The sequence below is a fragment of the Xiphias gladius genome, chromosome 21 (genome assembly GCF_016859285.1).
Source record: "Xiphias gladius isolate SHS-SW01 ecotype Sanya breed wild chromosome 21, ASM1685928v1, whole genome shotgun sequence".
Taxonomy (NCBI): Eukaryota; Metazoa; Chordata; class Actinopteri; order Istiophoriformes; family Xiphiidae; genus Xiphias; species Xiphias gladius.
In genome coordinates, this window is record NC_053420.1 from 29,223,424 (window position 1) to 29,242,054 (window position 18,631).

Below are 18,631 nucleotides of genomic sequence, written 5' to 3' on the forward strand. Positions count from 1 at the left end.
GCCAAGAGCTTCAGCCATCATTGCGTTTACATGACAAGAGGTTAGAATACGCCCTCTGAGCAGTGCCACTTCTTCATCCTCTCATGTTTGACTGAGGGCAGACTGATGCTACAGTAACTCACCATCGCAAAGTGATGAGACAGGCCAGCCAGGCCGCAGCTAGCAGGTTAGCATGCTAACTTCAGTAGAAGAAAAGCAGTGACAGAAATAGAAGCAAAACCAGAGTTAACATTGGCGTCGCTTTACACTGCTGGAGGCAGCTCCTGGCGAGCAAAGGAATGAAGTTTGATGGTGAACTCGCAACATTTCTACTAAACTGGTAAGTAAATAGCTGTGTTAAGGAGCACTTTGGATAAAACTGAATAAAATGCCATCAAAATAGAATGGCCATTACCCAAATACCTCAGGTTTTATAATTGAAGTCATGTTAATTAAGACACAGTAACTATTAACATAAATCTCTTAATTTAATGTTGAAATAATTTCAAAGTAATGACAAAGTAAGGACTAATAGAAGAGCAAATGCAATTCATTGAGACTGTGAACTGAGTTGCTCATATTGTCCAATCCAGAGACACAGTATTGTGGTCACATGGGAGAGGTCAGTATGTTCTTTCAAGAGGATGAGAGCAGATGTAGGCTCTGTTCTCCAAGACCTCCCTGGCAATCTTCTTGATGTTGGCATCATTGTTCTCAGGAGAGTCTGGAACGGAGTGAGATGGGCATTACAAAACAAGCTGCTTTCATTCATTCATCTGTCTTGACAATGTCACTAGGACAACTTAAATACAGGTCATATTAAAAATAAAAAAAATAAAAACTGACGATGAAAAGCAGTGGGGGTTTGGTGGGGAAATTCCACAAGACATGCAAGTCTTTTCTACTTAGATGCTGTAAAAAAAAAAAAAAAAGCACAGGGCTGTTCTCAATTACATCTTGTGTTGTACGTACGTTTTTGCAACTGAGTCATCATGTAATTGTTCTTGAAGAAAGCGTCGCCGCAGAATGTGTTTGCGAGCAGCACCTAGAAAAATTAACAACACGGGCATTCATCAAAACCTGAAGCCAACTGAAAAAACAACAGAGAAATTAAAACTACATTTGATGCAGGAAGCAGCATAAAGTGCAATGAAATGTGAAGACAGACAACTGTTAACATTGGTTCTATTTTTATCTAAAAAAACAGCACAATACATTAATTGGAAACATTATGCAGAATTTAATCAATAAAATGTGTTTTATAATAAAAATTAGATTAGCAATTTCATGTTCCCATGGAAATAAGTCAAATTCAACAGGTACAGAATACAAGCTAATTTTTGAATCGCAGTGGATAAGGCTTAATGAAGCCATATTTACTTTTTGACAAAATAATTCAGAACTTGATTTTGATCTCTTGTTACTTTGTGATCCTCAGGTGAAACATTTCAGTCTTAAAAAAGAAATGAACACCCAACTTTGCAACGGAGTACAATTAGATAGGATCTCTCTCTCTGTGTTTAACATAAAATACAAAGGTGGACCGCTGCGTGTATCCCAACATTTATGGCTGTGGCAACATTGGAGAGAAATACCGTAAGAGGAGCACAGAGCTGCACATCTGAAACACAGACGAGTCTTGCAAAAGTGGATAACACAAATCATCCAATGACTTCTTTCAAGTCTCTCTGTTGAGGATTTGTTTTGCTCGGCTTTGCTCTACATCACTGTTTCTGATTACACACAGAACTGTCCTACAGTTAGTGTTTACACTGCCATCTTTTGTCCCTCTCCACACAATTCCACCCTGCTAAATCCTTTCCCCCATGAAAATGGAGCAGCACAGGTTACTACTCCACAAAATAGTGAAGTGAAAATAACTGCTATACTAAATACTAACCACTCATTTGAGTTACAAATAAAGCAAAGGACGTGCAGATGACAGGCACGTCCACCACCAGAGACACGTTAATTAAACATGTTTGCAACAAAAAACAAAACAAAATAGAGGTGACAACATGTGACATTGTGCTGCTTTAATTGCTTTTAGCAGACTACAGCATCCCACACTTAATGAAAACCGCCTAATCTAATTAAATACAACTGTGTTTTATTAAGACTGACAAATACACTAATCTTAATTAAGATCTGCTTTCTGGATAATTACACCGTGATCAACTGCAGTGACTTAACAGCGGTGTATCACCACATTAGCAGCAAAGTGTGACTGCAATGCATCTTCAAACCACATGTTCAGAAGGTGCTTCATTAAAAGACATTTCATTAACACTTTACCTCAAGTCCACCATTTATAAACAGTAAATAAACCATTCATATGTGGTTTATAACAGACTATAATGTAGCTTTGAGCACCTCTTAGTAATATTGTATTTGTAAACATCTGTAACTCCTCCTGTAGACACCCATAAGTGGAGTATAAGAGTTGTAATAATATCAAATGTATCTTCATAGGAGAAGTTATAATTTTTTAACAAACTATACATTTATTAACACTTAAAATGACCTTATAATTGCTTATAACTACATTATAGTCTGTTATAAACCATTTCTTAATTTTTTTTTTTTTTACTGTTTATTAATCCTCAATAGAGGCACTTAAAGTAAAATGTTACGAATTTTCAATCCAACCAGGAAACTGCAGTATAGAGGTCCTGCCCACTGCCCGACTCAATCACGAGCACACTCACAGCTGTCAATCATGATGTCACACCCCCTTTTTATAGCATCAAATAACTAAATCATACCAAACTTATCAGAAAAATTAACACAAATATATATGTGTGTGTATGTGTGTGTGTGTGCGCGCGTATGCATATGTATGTATGTATGTATGTATATGTGTATACACATTCACACACACCGTATATACTGTACAAACCTCATGGTCATGGTTCCTGAGGCCAATGCTGATGGAGCGGCTTGCTCTGGACAGGACAGCTGTCATGGCATAGAGGTTGATCAGCACATCTGCTACTCTCTTCAGGATGAGCTGTTCGTCCACTATGGTCTGACAATGTCAATGAATGAAGACAAGGACAATGTAATCACTGATAATTTGCAACCTCAGCAATGGTTAAAGTCGCTTCTACTTTAGTGTGTCTCTAATCTGGTGGGGGGAAAAAAAACAACAACTGATTTTGTATTATTTTGTAATCTATCGGTTAATTTAATAACTTTCCTGTAAACCTCAACCCAGAAATAAAGGAAAAGTAAAGTAAAATTTGTTCTTGGCTGAGCTGCATTTGTTGCATATTGGTGGTGTTTACCAAAAAGACTACAAGAGTCCAGCTTTCTCTGGATGGAACACTCACTCACCCGTGCTTGGACAACAGTTCGGATTTTGCTCTTAAAGTTGGGATTAATTACTTCCTGTGTTTACAGATTTTCTGACAGAGACCACAGTGACACAAGGATTACATCTGGGTAAATATTCAAACCCTATGGGGTCTAGTTTAGTGGTTTAGTACATATGGTGATTAAAGGAAAATTCCAGTTTATTATAACTTAGGTCTTCTTTTCATAATTTTGGTCTTCATTCCTATTGCCTTTTATCAGTAAGATTTCAACCTCTCTGATTGTCTGACTGCTCATGTTTGTTGCCTTGTCGGATTCAGTTTTGGTGTCGTCACTGCATTCCCAGTTCTCAGCAATTATTCTGGTGAGTACATTCTTATCCAAACCCATGGAGATGACGGCCAAGAGTATTGAAATAAGACCAAAACTAATGAAACCATATTCTTTACGGCTGGAACCACTTATCAACAATGATCAATAACAGAATGAAGTCAACAGTAAGTTAAATACATTATTGTTTTCTTTTGTGGTGCCCTGCAGGCATAGTGGTCAGGGTGTGTGCCATATAATGGTAATGTACCTGGTGCCATCCTGGCCAGTAACCTTCATTGCATGTCACACACCCTCTCTCTTTATACATTTCCTGTCTGTGTCTTTGCTACCAAAACATCAATTAAAAAAGGTAAAATTGCCAAAAATTGATGATCCGACAAGAAGCTGCTGCCAATGGCAGTTTTAAATACTGGCAGGGGTGATGAGGGAACGGGGAACAGGTGTGTGTGAGTGGGGAGGAGAGCTCGGGTGACTGAAGGTGGAAAACAGGTGAGAAGATGGATATAGGGGACAAGGACAGAGTCCAGGAACATCTGGTGGGCGAATGGACAATGGCAGGTCTGGGGAAATGAAGGGATGAACATGGTCTGGGCAAAGTGAGCAGGAGCTGCAGACAGGAGCCGAGGGGAGCTGAGGAGCAGACTGTGACATCAAACTGTTATTTAAAGTAAACCATGTGAGACGGAGAGAGGGACAACGTCTCTTCGGTGGAACTGCTGGCATCTCATTCTCACGCGAGATCTGAAACATGACAAGGGGCCCTAAGTAGACACAGCTTCTTTGTAAGGACTTTTCCTATTGGACATTGCTTAATGTGTTTTTTAATGATAGGTAATTTGAAAAGTAACTAGTAACTACAGCTGTCAAATAAGTGTACTGGAGTAAAAAGTGTAGTGGAGTGAAAGTATAAAGTAACATAACATGGATTGTTTGCTAACTGAAAACAGGATAAAGAAGAAGAGATTTAGGTGTTTCACTGCTGGTAGAGGTCTCCACAAAAACAGCCTGGAAACGTTAAGGTGGATGCAAATTGTTTTAACATGAAAACAGCATTTAAAAATTTTTATAGCTCAATGTAGATATAGTCTTTATTGTTGATGTGCGGCGCTTTGATCAGCCCCATAATGAGCCACAGAACGACTGTGCACTACACATTTACTGCTGTTTTTGTTCTTCTCCTCTGATGCACGGAAACGTTACGTGAGCACAGACGAGGGCCTGTTTTGACTCCGAGCTGTTACAGCATGATCAGTTTAGCAACCACGCATTTATTTAGCTGATGCTTTTGTCCACCGTGGCTTACAGCTTTTTGCCCCCCTATGCACCCCAGCAGCAGTTCAGGTTGCATCGTAGTGCTCAAGGACGGTTCAACATGTGAACAGGAGGAGCTGGGAACCAATTAACTGCCAACCCGCTCCACCCCCAGAGATACTGCTGACTCTAGTGGACCATCTCTCTTTATAATTTTGTCCCAGTTTCCTCAAAATATTTGCGTTTCCCTGGTCTCATGGTCAAAGAGAACAACAGTCCGGAGGAAAAAACAAAACTTACACATGTTGACCATTAAGCTTAAAGGCCTTATGTACTGTGATTTAAAAGGGGCTATTTGTAAGTTCTCTCTGCTGCCAAACGTGGTTTCTTGCCTGGAGCGGTTGGTTATAATGGTCACTTGGCAAGAGCTTCGGCCACTGTCGTGTTTACAAGGCAAGAGGTTAGAAAACGCTCTCTGGGCAGCGCTGCAATTTCATCCTCTCAAGTTGGACTGAGGCCAGACCGGATGTTACAGTAACTCAGTACGGCAAAGTGACATTGAAAGACTGGATGGGCCGGGGCTCGCTGGTTAGCATGCTAACTTGAATAGGATAAAAGTGATAGAAATAGAAGCAAAACCAGAGTTAACATTGGCGTTGCTTACCACCACTGCAGACAGATCTTGGCGACCAAAGGAATGAAATCTGATGCTGAACTCGCAACATTTAACTGAGACAGGTTAGTAAACAGCTGTTGATTCCAACGTTGGCTATGTAGCGACGTTAAATAACGTACTTTTAACACCTTTTAAGCAGTATGAACTTAAATGTTCAAGCTCCTCCACTTCAGCTGATGAAGATCGCAGTGTGATGAAAGCCCACTGAGGACACTTTATTGGATCAAAATGGAGTCAAATGACACAGGAAGAGGGAATCTGGAAAGCTGACCTGCTTCCAAGAGGTTTATAGCTTCTTTGCTAAAGCCACAATTACAAAAGCACAGTCACATAAAGGCTTCCTCAGAGGAAAAACAGGAGACTTTGGAACAGCTGTCTAGTAGATGATGAACACCTCAGAAACACTGATTGGAAGATATAAACAGATCTCTAATGTAATTACTGAACAACGCGTACATTCAGCCGTTTAAGACAAATGGGAATTTTATCCAAAGGAATTGGAAACATTCGGCCAGGAAAATCCCACAACTGTTTTTTCCAGAAAGTAAAATAAATCAGATGTTACCTTTCCATATCTGTACAGCAGGCTCTCCACAGTCGATCCAAAAAGGCTGACATTCTGCTCTAACTTCTTTGCACTTTCCTGTAAACAGAAAACTGCTGAGCCCCTAGAAAACAACTAATACATTTGAGACTTGCAAAAAATGTCTCCTTTAAGAGTCAAGGTAAAGTTCTTACTGCCAGGCTGGGATGTACCACGCCATCTTTTCCTGTCAGGCCAAGGTCAACCGAACTTCCAAAGGAGTTCCTCAGTTTCTTGCCTACCATGCCCAAAGCAACACCTATATTTCCTTTCTTCATCTCCCTGGAGGCAGAGCAGAGAAAAGACTGAGGGACTAAAGCAAAAACAAAGGATTTTTTATTAAATTACACAACCTTGTGATGGTATCCTGGATATGGAAGATTATTTACACACAAAGATCAGTAATGTAAATACGATTGCCAGGCAGTTTCACAGGTAATTTTACTCAGCTAAATTATTTCAGACATCTTTTAACTGTGATGCAGCCTTTAATACCAGAGAAGCACGGAATTTAAAAGCTGCGCCAATCTATATATTTTTATATCAACGGAATGGAATAAAAACAATGGAATAAATGACTGTGTAATGTGAAAGGGATAGCTCGAACTTATGAACCTAAAGAGAATTATCTTTCTTTTTGGGACCAAAAAAGAAGAAGTAGAAGAGAAAAAAAAAAAACCCTGATAAATCAACTGTGCACACTACCTGATCAGAACCAAATAGCAGGCCAAGGTAGCAGCACTCGGTGGGGCATTTAGCAGCAAAGAGCCACATAGTTTTCTCAGGAATTGGTAGACACCAACTCTTGCTGATGTATGCTAACGTAGCTTCCAACAAAACATCACATTAACCAAAATTCCAGCCTGTATCTAGTCATATAGTACTGTAGGTTTTAGTCACTTAAGACGCTTAGATTCTTATCCATCACGCAGTAACCATCAGGGAGGCATCTGACTGGTCCCAAATTCAGTCTGCAGCAGGGCAACGAGCCCAAGCATACAACCAGAGTCATAAAAAAGAAGAAAGAAAAAAACTATCTTCAGGGACAAGAATTACAAGGAGTCCTGTGACAGGCGGTCTGGTCCCAACAGAGCCCTGATCTCAACATTATAAGAGTCAGTCTGGGATCTGATCCGGAGACTGAGACAGACTAAATCCACAGAAGAACTGTGGGAAGGTGTCCATGCTTGAAACAACTTACCTGTCAGCTACTTCGAAAAACTTTGTGCAAGTGTACCGAGGAGAACTGGTGTGGTTTTAAAGGCAAAGGTTGGTCAGACCAAATATTGATTGGATTTAGGTTTTTTTCTGTTTACTGTACTTTGCATAATGTAAACTGATAAATAAAAACTATTTATCGATTTATTTTTAAAAGCATCCTCACTTCAATTTAAAGCCCAAAACGTTTGCACGGTATTTTTTCTCATAATGTCAACATTATACTTAGATCTTTCCGAGTTTTATACTGTACAACCTTCATATTCTTACTTTATTTTCCCTGTGATTACTTTGCCAGCATACTGCATTCCAGTGAGAGCAATGTACATCCTCAGGATTTCATTGGTCCCCTGAAAACAGAAAACAGAATCTATAAATGGCACACTATCCATTTCACATTTGATATACTATGTGTATAGCGATGCAAGCACCACACACACCACATACATTTGCAAGAGTTCAAATTTTCCTATCAATATAAGTGGAAAATCACATTTTGAATAATACGATTATGACTGATTCACACCTATGTTTAAATGGCTGATAAGATGCAGGTCTGCGCAATCTATTTATCCAAATACAGAATGAAATCTTAACCCTCTACAAAAAAAAAAAGTCAACTGTCGACTTGATCCATGTGATTTGATTCCACAATCAAATGTGCCACCTGGTGGCCACTTACAGAATGGATCATCTGTACAAACCAGCTGCAGTACCATGTGTCTGAACTCTGGATTTTAGAAATACTTGAGTCCAAATTCCCACCCTTTAACTCACCAACAACCAAACCCCATTTAAAAAAAAAAAAAAAAAAATCACAAAATTTATTTATTTAATATTTCCAAACTTTTTCCCTTCAAAATGAAGGTCTAAATGTTGTTTCAGAGCCTTTTCTAAACCCCCTTTAGTCTAAAAGAAGAACCCTAAGGCTCCCAGAAATGTGACAGAGGACACTGTCACCAGTGGTAACTACAGCCCCGATTTTAACGACGGAATAATCATCAGAAGTACCTCAAAGATAGGCAGGATGCGACAGTCCCTGACGTAGCGCTCATAGGGGTAATTCTTAGTGTAACCCAGACCTCCGAGGACCTGAAGAGCTTCACTGACACAAATCCAGCCTCCCTCTGAGCTGAACACCTGAACAATAGATAGAGAATACACATTACTGGCCACTTTGTTTTATACTGGTTTTACGTGAACAAAGCTACATGACAATGCTATCCAACCTTGACCATGGCGGCCTCTACAGAACAGTCTGGAAGCCCCGGCCTGTCCATCATCCCCGCTGTCAGGTACGCCATGCTCTCCATCACAAAGACATTGAGGGCCATCATAGCAAACTTCTCCTACAGTAACAGAGCAAACACACGCCTTCTTCACTCTTGACCAGACTGAGAGGTGGAGATTGCTCACTAGATCCGCGTGAGGGAAAAGTCAACTGTACCTGAATCATACCAAATTCACTCAGGCTTTTGTTAAACTGCTTCCGGGTTGCAGCGTAGTCGGAGGTCATTTCTACAGACGTAGATGAATTCAGATTTAAGATATTTGTCAAAACCCACAAACATAAGCTGTTATTCAGTTATCTCGGCTACTGGAAAGGGTTTTTTTTTTTACCTATCAGTTTTTTTATCATTCCAGCTGAAGAACTCCCCATACTGAACCTCCCAGAGTTCAGGATGTTCATGGCAATCTGTCCAAGACAAAGCAGAAGTTTACATAACCTTACAGGTGCAGTCATGTACAACACTTTGTGTTTAGGACAGTATAAAGCTTACCTTGAACCCACCACCTATTTCTCCTATTACATTCTCCAGTGGCACTGGGACGTTGTCGAAGGACACTTCACAAGCTGAAAAAGCCAAAACGTTTCATTACAAACGAAATGGAAAAAGCACAAACTCTACCAAGAGCATTCCAAGTTCTCATCCTTTTATCCAAACTCAAGAAAGGCTTACTGTTGGAGCCCCTGATGCCCAGTTTGTCTTCAGGCTTGCCGCTGGTGATGCCCCCAAAGGCCCTCTCCACGATAAATGCCGAAATCTTATCTTTCTTCACGCCATCTACGGTCACCTCTGTCCTGGCAAACACTGTCATGATATCTGCCATCCCTCCGTTTGAAATCCAAATCTGATAGCAAAGATTAAAAGACGTGATCTTCGGAGTTTAATGCAAAAGGAACAGTGTGGGAGGACTTTACAATGTACATTCGAAGCCCAGCTCACGCCTGTGCGACCTTGACTCAACTCACCTTGGAGCCGTTGATCAGGTAATGTTTCCCATCTTCTGACAGGGTTGCGCGGGTCTGAATGGAGGCCGCATCGCTTCCACTGAAATGATGAGGAAACTGAGTGAAAGTGACGCTCATGCAACCATATACTGAGACACAACGAATAGATGCTATCGCAGTTGGAAAAGAACGGAACAGTACAGTGCTCGCTGATTGGCTGGAAGGTGGCCCCTCAAAATCTTAAAATCGGACTCCTCACACATAGTCTGGTCAACATTTAACTATTGTTCTAAACCAATGTGCCAGGTGCCTAGAAAGAGTATTCATCCCCCTTGGGAGTTTTTAATGCTTTATCCTTTTAAAACATTAAATCAAAGTAGATTTAATGTGGCATTTTTGACACATTAAATCCTTTTTTTTTTCAAATTCATTAATATTTCTCAGTGTGGCTTGATATATTTCATGTTTGTTTATACTGTCTTATCCTACACGCAGCCCACTGTAACTTTTCAACATGGATGGTTCTGTTTCTTGACCGTTGTGCCATTTAGAGCTCCTGCCATCTGAGCTAGCGTCGTCATTCTCATGCTCCACTTCTGCCTTCAAATGATCTGATTCATAAATGGCACAAAAACAAATTCAAACAAATGCACCAGTGGCTCAGGTACATCTTCATTTCCTGAGGTGCTGCTTGTCATGCTGCTCTGCACCCTTACATTCTTGAGACGCTAGTCGATGCTATAATCTTTTTAGAGATTAGACAAGCCATCAATTTTAATTATTTGGACATTTTGACACTGGTACATTGTTAAAGATCAATGTGAAATGAATGAATTTGACAGGCTGTAAATTAGTCCTGGGTCGTTATCTAACATGTAAGCTTCTTGTTTCCGCCTGAATGCTACCTGTGTGTGATTGTGAGATTTCCTCATTTGCATAAAGAGGAAATTATTTAACATGAGGATAGATGCAATGTCTGTGTAGGTCATTTTCCCAAGTTTCCTAGTTGCTGTGCCAAAATATGCCACTAAAATCAACAATTCTAAAAAAAACGAAAACGAAGTAATTTTTGAGCCATGTTTGTTGATACTATAATGACTGGAGTATTCATTTTGCATTAAGTTTACCCAAGTTATATATTTCATTCCAGTTGTATCGGTATCATATTTAAATTACAAATTAATTCAAGTTAAGGCATTATTATTTCAGGTCAAACAAGTGGTTTTTCCCTTGTAGAGAAAGGCTTACCACCTATGCATGACTTGTACAACAGGTCTGGACCACTGGTGAGATTCGTTTGTACCTAAGTTACGACTCTAAGCCTGAGAATGCCACAAATTCTCCTGAATATCTTGTATATACCACATTAGAACTAAACCTTTTGTATGACTTGGTCTTTGCATGAGGCCCGATGTCTCGCTGGCAAACAAATCTTCTCCACAGTGGCAGCTTTCTTGCAGACTGCCTCAGAGATTCCTACCCTAACAAGCCTGATGGCCCGAAAGCTCAATGTCGGTCTCATCAGACCAGAGAAGCTTCTTCCAGCCGACTTCAGAGTATCCCTAATGGCATCTCTAAAAAGTGACTCTCTCTTTGCCTCCCATAAAGCCGAGACTGGTGAAGCAAAAGTCCAGCTGTTGTACACAGTCCCGACAGTCTCAGCCTCCGCAGCTTGGAACTCCTTCGGAGGTGTCGCGGGTCTTTTGGTGGCCTCCCTCACTGGTCTCGCACAATCATTCAGATTCTGAGCACCGCCTGCTCTAGGCAGGTTTACACTTGTGCCATACTCTTGGTCTCTTAATGACTGTAATGCTCTTGTATCCATCCTCCTTGTGCCTTTTTTTGTAGAGCTGTACCTTCTAGATACAGGTGTATTAGTACTACAGATAGAGGTGTAGTTGTTCTGCAATCAACTGAAACCCCTTAACTACACATAGGTGATTGATCTCCATTCAACTAATTATGTGACTAAAACCTCCTGGCTGCACTACTAATGATTTCGGCATGTTCTTTTGAAGGAGGTGAACACTTACATGCGCTTTGTATTGTATACTGTGATTCATCTAGATCACTTTGCAGAGATCTGTTTTTCACCGTGACATTAAAGGGTCTGTTGCTGTTCATCCGTGAAAATCAGAAAACATGGAAACGTCTGAATACTTTTCATAGGCACTGTATATTAAAATGCAAGCAACCACAACAGCAATACCGTTGCTCTGTGCTACATTACCACTTAAAGGCACCCTGTGGCGTCTTCGACCACGTGTCATGCTATGGAGCAATGCTTTTTGACGAGAGGGGCACCTTTTTGCTTGTATCATGCATGTGCACAGGGTCACAGGTGATTCTGCTGATCGAATGGCTCAGTATGACCCTCTGCTGTGCCCATGATAGAATGCTGATGTTACTGCTTTATGAAAGATTCGGCGGGGTGTACTGAAATAAGCTCTCCACCTAAGAGAACTGACGATACTCAAACAAATGAATAAAAAACCAGGGTACACCATTACAAAACTAAAAAGTATGAAATATAAATTTCTTCCTTTTGGTTTCTGTTCTTTTCACAAACGAGAAAGCAGGAGCAGATATGTATGCTGCAGCAGACATATTAAAAACACTAATTCTTTTCAGTTCGCGTTTTAAATATATATTACAGCTTTCCAAATGTTTTGAGAAATGAAAGACATGCACATAATGCATTTTGGTGAGTAACATTGATTGTAAACATAACTTGTTTATAGGGCTCAACTGATATATTGGTCTGTTTATCTGTGATATTGGCTTATCACAGATATAGCGGTCTCAGCTTATATGTTGTCCTATATGCGCCGATATAAAAACTTTTTTAAAATTTATTTTATTTTTTTTTTTTTACACAACATAATGCAGAAAAAGATGCCTGTGGTAATATAGAAATTGTGTCAACACATAGCTTGTCCGTGTTGACACTATCTATATATCATCGATATATCTATATATATCTATATATCTATTTATATCTACAATATATACACACACACACACACACACTGCTATATATACATATGAACAATATCAGCCGATATGTCTGTAGTACAGTTTTCTTCTCCCTAAAACAGGCAGCGGCCCCAAAAACCCAATAACAGTTGAGGTCCACTTGTTTACCAGACGCCTCCACAGGGAAACTTTAACTCTTCTAATCGCCTCTATTTTTGTCAATGTGTTATCATATAAGAGAGATAGGATACTCCCGGGTCTCCTGATATGGAAATGTCCGGCTCAACTGCTCACTGCTTTTCCCCCTCACATCCACCCCTGTGCATTCATGAATGTCCAAATTACCCCTGTATAAATACAACTGCAGCTGCAGAGGGACACTGTAAACAAGTTGTACATGAGGTTTCAGTGTCTTTACCTTCCAGGCTCTGTCAGGCAGAAAGCTGCAATGTGTTCTCCGGAGGCCAGTTTGGGAAGATACTTCTGCTTCTGGGCTTCATTCCCTGCTATCAGAATCCCCTGCAAGCCCAAACAGTTGTTGGCAACTCGCAAAGAGCAATCACCTCAAAAACCTTATTTAATGTTACAACTGGTAATGTGATCATAGACTAAAACTGCTTCACAGGGTGACATTTGCCTCCAGTTTGAGCCAAAAGTTTCACGTACAACGCGGTTACACGGTTTTAGTTTTACCTTCAGCCCAATGGCTTGATGTGCCGCCAGCGTTACAGCAATAGAGCCATCCAATGAAATGATCTCTGCCAGTCGTGCATACATGGTGTTGGACAATCCGAGACCCCCTGGGATGAAAAAAAGAGAGACACTGCCTTCATTTTGAGTTATTAAGTCAAAGCAGGACTGTATTTCTGACTTGCATTGGGCTGTGAGTAAAGAGCTGTGGTGCTATCGTAAACTCAGGATTGTGTATAAACTGTATACGATACAAGGATACAGCTTTATGATCCATGCAGAGCTAGTGTTGCAGGAGTTAAAACATACGGAATTTCCTAAAATCTGTTAGTAGGGACACATGAACGTAGCACCCAGGTAGAGAATAACAGGGAGTCATCACTGTACAAACAGAGATCATAAAACATGCAGTATAGGCTATCTGGCCGGTCGAATCGCTTGAGTTATTTACTCAGTGACTTGTCTCCCCCTGGTTATGGCTAAACTAACACAGCTCTATTTACTGAAGAGACAAGAGCAAATACATGAATTGTAGTGTCGTTACACATCCGTTGTCCCTGGAGGATGAATCCTGACGATCTTGGAAATCCCTTAACATAACACCTAGTGCGACACTCTCCTCAAAATCTGAACTTGTCCAATATTGCAGCTTATGATCAAATACTTGTAAAACTGATAACATCCCCAGAAGACTCAGCTGTACTTTGTTTTCAGGGCTAACTAGCAAATGTTAGCAGGCTGAGATGCAAAGCTAAGACGGTGCTCAGGGCGACACATCTGCACATTACAGCAGCATTGGGATCGTAAGCATGTTCGCATAGTAACGTTCAAAGCACCACTCTGTCCAAGTACAGCCTCACAAAGCCTCTAGCATGGCTTAGTGGGGTTTTTTTGTTGTTGTTTTTTTTTTAAAAAAGGACCACATCAGTATCGTCGATGGTTTAAGCTGCATCATTACGGTCACATTTTGCATTCCTGCCAACTGCTTTCCAAAGCGTACCACAGTTTTGCATGGTTCCCCCTTTCCGGGCAACAATTAGTAGCACACTGCACTATGCCAATCAACATGCAGAGACTTCAAACTTGATCGAGATCACAGTGAATTTGTTTAATACCTTTTACAAATGTATTCTCTATCCCTTGTTGGTGCTGGTAATGCAGACTTTTCAAATCAGTCTCCAATTACAACTGCATTAGCATGCAACAGCTCTGCTTGGCATAAAGACCTGAATTAAGGGGAAACAGCTAGCTTGACTCCGGTGTAGAGACTTACAGGACTCAAAGCTCTAATTGCTGCCACAGTGGCTTCTAGAAAGTACCGAATTAAGGGTCTGAATACTTTTGTAAATGAAAGACAGAAATGAAAGCAAAATAAAAACAAAAAAAAACCCGTTTTCACTTTGTCATTATGGATCATTGAGTGTAGACTGATGGGCGGAATTTGGTACTTGTGAAGTTCCACGGTTACCAAACATTTTTACACGATCATCTGCTGCAATATCTACAAGCTACTGATAACGTATTTTTGACAAGTATTGTCATTGGTAAGATTACATGACGACTAAATTGTGTGTGTGTGTCTTTCTTTCTGAAAAGTTCAGGGTCTGCACCTGGACTGGGTTGTGCATTATAACCAGGCTAAAGTGTAAACTTACAAAACAGCTGCCGCAACCAGCTCCAGGAGTCAGATGCACGGGTTTTTCGCAAGTGCAAAGCCTCGTCAGAATGTGGTTAGTAAGTGCAGATTTACACATCACTAAATCAAAGGGGTTTACATTACACAAACCGATTCTTACATATAGATTAGGTGTTGCTAAATATTTACACACGGCAAATGACAGGTGAAGCTGCTGTGTAGCTAACTGGACCCCGCTGACTGACAAAGCAAACTTAAGCTACTATATTGACTGGTTTACATGAGAGAGGGAAGCAGGTAATATGAAATATGGTTGGAATACATGAGCCGACACTTTATCAGAACGCTGTTCAGGAACGACGCAAACTGGGGAGATTTTAAATCGCGTTTCACAAAATTGCACAACATACCTACAAACGTTAGGATAAATTACTTTCAGTTAGGTTAGCAAAAGCCTATATTTTACACTAATTCTAAAGTCCATGTGACTACTAACTTTGAAACGTGTGCAGATATAAAGAAAACAAAGTAAAATCTAAATTGAAAAAGGATTGGCTATCAAGTTTAAAATATCAAGAGGTCTCCTAAAATGACCTAATTGCTTTAGATTGAACGGTGTTACGAATGTTTCCTACTGACCGATTTTTCACATTATTAAATTATTCACTAGCTGAGACAGTCCTGAAGTTTTAATGGTAAAGCCCGATTTAGTAAATTATGCGTCCCTAAGAACTTAGGAGGGACTTCACAAAGAAACGTAGCAACTCATTTACAAAAGGCTGGCGCAACCGGATGCGGGTCACAATCCTCTTACCATACTCCTCAGGAATCATGATTCCAAACAGCCCGAGCTCCTTCAACCCATTCAAAGTCTCCGGAGGGATTTTGGCTTCATGGTCAATCTTCGCTGAGTCAACTGAATCACACACACACACACACACACACACACACACACACACACACACACACACACACACACACACACACACACACACAAACAAAACAGTTTGTAATTGTCAATTCATCAAATTACTCAGAGGCAATAGGTCGCAAGATCATAATCTACGCATATTAATGTATTCCATAGGTTGCTAACAGCATTTGCAGTTTTATTTTAACTCCTTCATCTGGCCAGATCTCTTCTCTCACCTTCCTCACTGAAGAATCTTTCCACCGGTGCAACAAGTTGGTTGATCTCCTCCAGTTCTTCATTTCCAATTTCTGGATAAGGGAACACCTCAGCCTGGAAGAAAAAAAGACTGTTTTAGAAAATGAAACCACCTGCTTCTTACAGCAAAAAAAAAAAAAGGTATTACGACTGTATGCACGTTCCAGTGTCATCAGTCAAAAGAAATACCAAGTGGGAGAAAACAAGCGTCCCGAACTTTTTCTCCTGATTTAGCAGACAATAGTCACGTTCATCATCATCCAAATCACATCTCTGACACTTTGGTCCAATTTCCCGATTTCACTGTATGTGCTTACCCACAGACTAGAAAATAACTTCACCTGATAATATGCAATATGCAGAGAATTCCACGACAAATTCCACTCGAAGATTTGTCCCACAAATGCTACTTTACATCGGGATTTTTGCGTCATGACGGTCTTTTATCAGTGACCTTTGGAACAGCTACGACGGAACCAAAGCTTTTACAGTTCTTTTCACCCTGCCGGCCGCCACACCTTACGCCCCAGCCTGAAGAGTCTGACTATAGGAAGAGCAGACGAGGTCCATTGGCCGATGTGCACGCGTCTGCAACATTTGCCTGGCAGTAACAAGTTGGACAGCGGAAGTCCAACTTTTACACTTGGGGACAAGTATGGCAGGCACTGAGATTTCAATGATTTTTGGCACGTTCTTAAGACAAAATGACTGAAAGATGTCTTCTTGCATCGTCTTCTTCTGAAGATTTACATGTACAGAAAGTGGAATAACTAGAAACGTATTTTCTCAATCAGCTTCTCCGCTTTCAGGTGGACATGGGCTGAAGTAAGATACTTCTGTGCACCAATCAGGATTTGTAGCAACACTTCAAAACTAAATGCAGTGACGGTTGTGGGGTTTTTTTTCGCTTTTTTTTTTTTTTTTTTACTTATGTTACCAATCAAACCACAAGCAGATAGTCCTGATGGAGCAGACTGGCTTCAGTTTGTGAGGGTTTCACAGTCAATAGAACTGCCTAACCATTTGTTTTTCTAAACTTCACCTTTTTTCTGACGTTATGGGGGTAAACTTAAGATTTCCTGTTTTCAGGGGTTCTACATGCCTTGTACCTTTCAGACCTGGCCTCCTATCGCCTTGTTAGCGATTGTAATCGAGTACAACTGGTCACCTCCTGATGTAGGATTGGGACTAGTCTGAACGCCTTCGCTGGTTGAAACGCAGTCATTGTGACAGCGGAGTCCGAGTTCTGTGAGGATATACGAATCTGGAATGAGACATGTGGCCATTCAAGTTCATCTGGACCAACAACTGTTGTGGGGCGTTTTTTTTTTTTTTTTCAAACCTCAAAACACGGAGTTACCTGTATACCTTAAAGCTAACGTGCCCATTTGGAGCAAATTAAAAAAAAAAATACAGTTCCATTTCTCACCCCGTCCTTATTCCAAATCATACAATGAAGTAGAAGACATGATGATGAGTCCCTGGAGTGTGTGGGTGTAACTGAGCACCCTCGCTGTATTTTGAGGGCACTGTATTGTGTCGAAGTCAGTTTCCCCCGTGGGATGTTCCTCCCGTTAAAAATGATGATTCCTGTAGACTCACTGCGTTCCAGTCCCTTTAAGAGTGAAAACCTGTTTGGCTGACTCTTTTCGGACCAATCTTACCTCGCTGGTGTCCCGCACTGGAACTCGTTTGAGCTCGCCACCAAGGAGGTGAAACCACAGCTGGCAAAACTCACACTGCACCCAGTCATCTACCTCTTCTTCTTACCCCTGGTGGTGTAGGTTTCAACAGTCCGCGAACTGGCCTTCTCCTCTCCTCTGGATCGTCATGTAGCCCTTCTCTCACTATCCATACAGGCTGTCTTCTGGGACCTCCAGAGCCTATGGAATGCCCCTTTCCCCTTCTGGCACAGAACCTCTTCCTTGGACTTGGGCTTGCCCTCAAGTCCGGTTTCTTCCCAGTTCCAGGTGAGCTGAGGGCCTGTCATGGAGACTTTGCACACTAAGAATATTCTACTATAACCTGAAAAAGGGGAGTCTGGTGCACGTCTGGTGTACACCTGTTAAAGAGCGGCGCGCGGCCGCTTCCCGGCGCTTTCCTCGGAGAGATCCCGGGGCTGTCTCCCCCCTCGGTGGATGAGGCGGATGAGAACGGGACTGGCTGGGGCTGGGGGTAAGGTGTAGTGCAGACTTAACAGTCTTCGGCACAACGAAAGAGAAAGGGAGGCTTCGGCCGCCCACCGCTGGCTCACTCTACACCAGGGTTCTAACGACAGTCATTTCCGACTCGTCTTACCTTGTTCACCTGACCAAGGAACAAATCCTTAGCGTAGGCGAGGTTTCTCGCGTGAGTCTTAATGGACCTCCGCTGAACTTCTTTCCCGGCATGCCTCACATTAGCGGCGAGCAACCGCTTTCCGACCCCAACAGCTCTCGACAGGACGACGAGTCTGTTGACGTTCATCTTTCTTCTGACGCGAACCTCTACTTCTCGTAGGCCATCGATGTACTTGGATGCAACCGCAACCTTTCACCCGTTTCTGTCGCGGACTGATGGCGTACACAGATTGG

The 18,631-nt window shown here is 41.3% G+C and overlaps 1 protein-coding gene across 1 annotated transcript; it reads right to left on the reverse strand.

The window, feature by feature from the left end:
- Positions 1 to 446: 446 nt before the first annotated feature.
- On the reverse strand, positions 447 to 18,524 carry acad9 (acyl-CoA dehydrogenase family, member 9). The gene is made up of 18 exons (XM_040158987.1): positions 18,357 to 18,524; positions 16,040 to 16,133; positions 15,705 to 15,806; positions 13,258 to 13,364; positions 12,983 to 13,083; positions 9,610 to 9,688; positions 9,317 to 9,488; positions 9,137 to 9,210; positions 8,976 to 9,051; positions 8,803 to 8,873; positions 8,585 to 8,704; positions 8,367 to 8,495; positions 7,626 to 7,705; positions 6,293 to 6,419; positions 6,120 to 6,197; positions 2,879 to 3,007; positions 952 to 1,024; positions 447 to 703 (listed from the first exon to the last, which is right to left on the reverse strand). The coding sequence occupies exons 1-18, from the start codon at positions 18,522 to 18,524 to the stop codon at positions 603 to 605; spliced, it is 1,881 nt and encodes a 626-aa protein (XP_040014921.1). The 3' UTR covers positions 447 to 602.
- Positions 18,525 to 18,631: the final 107 nt, after the last annotated feature.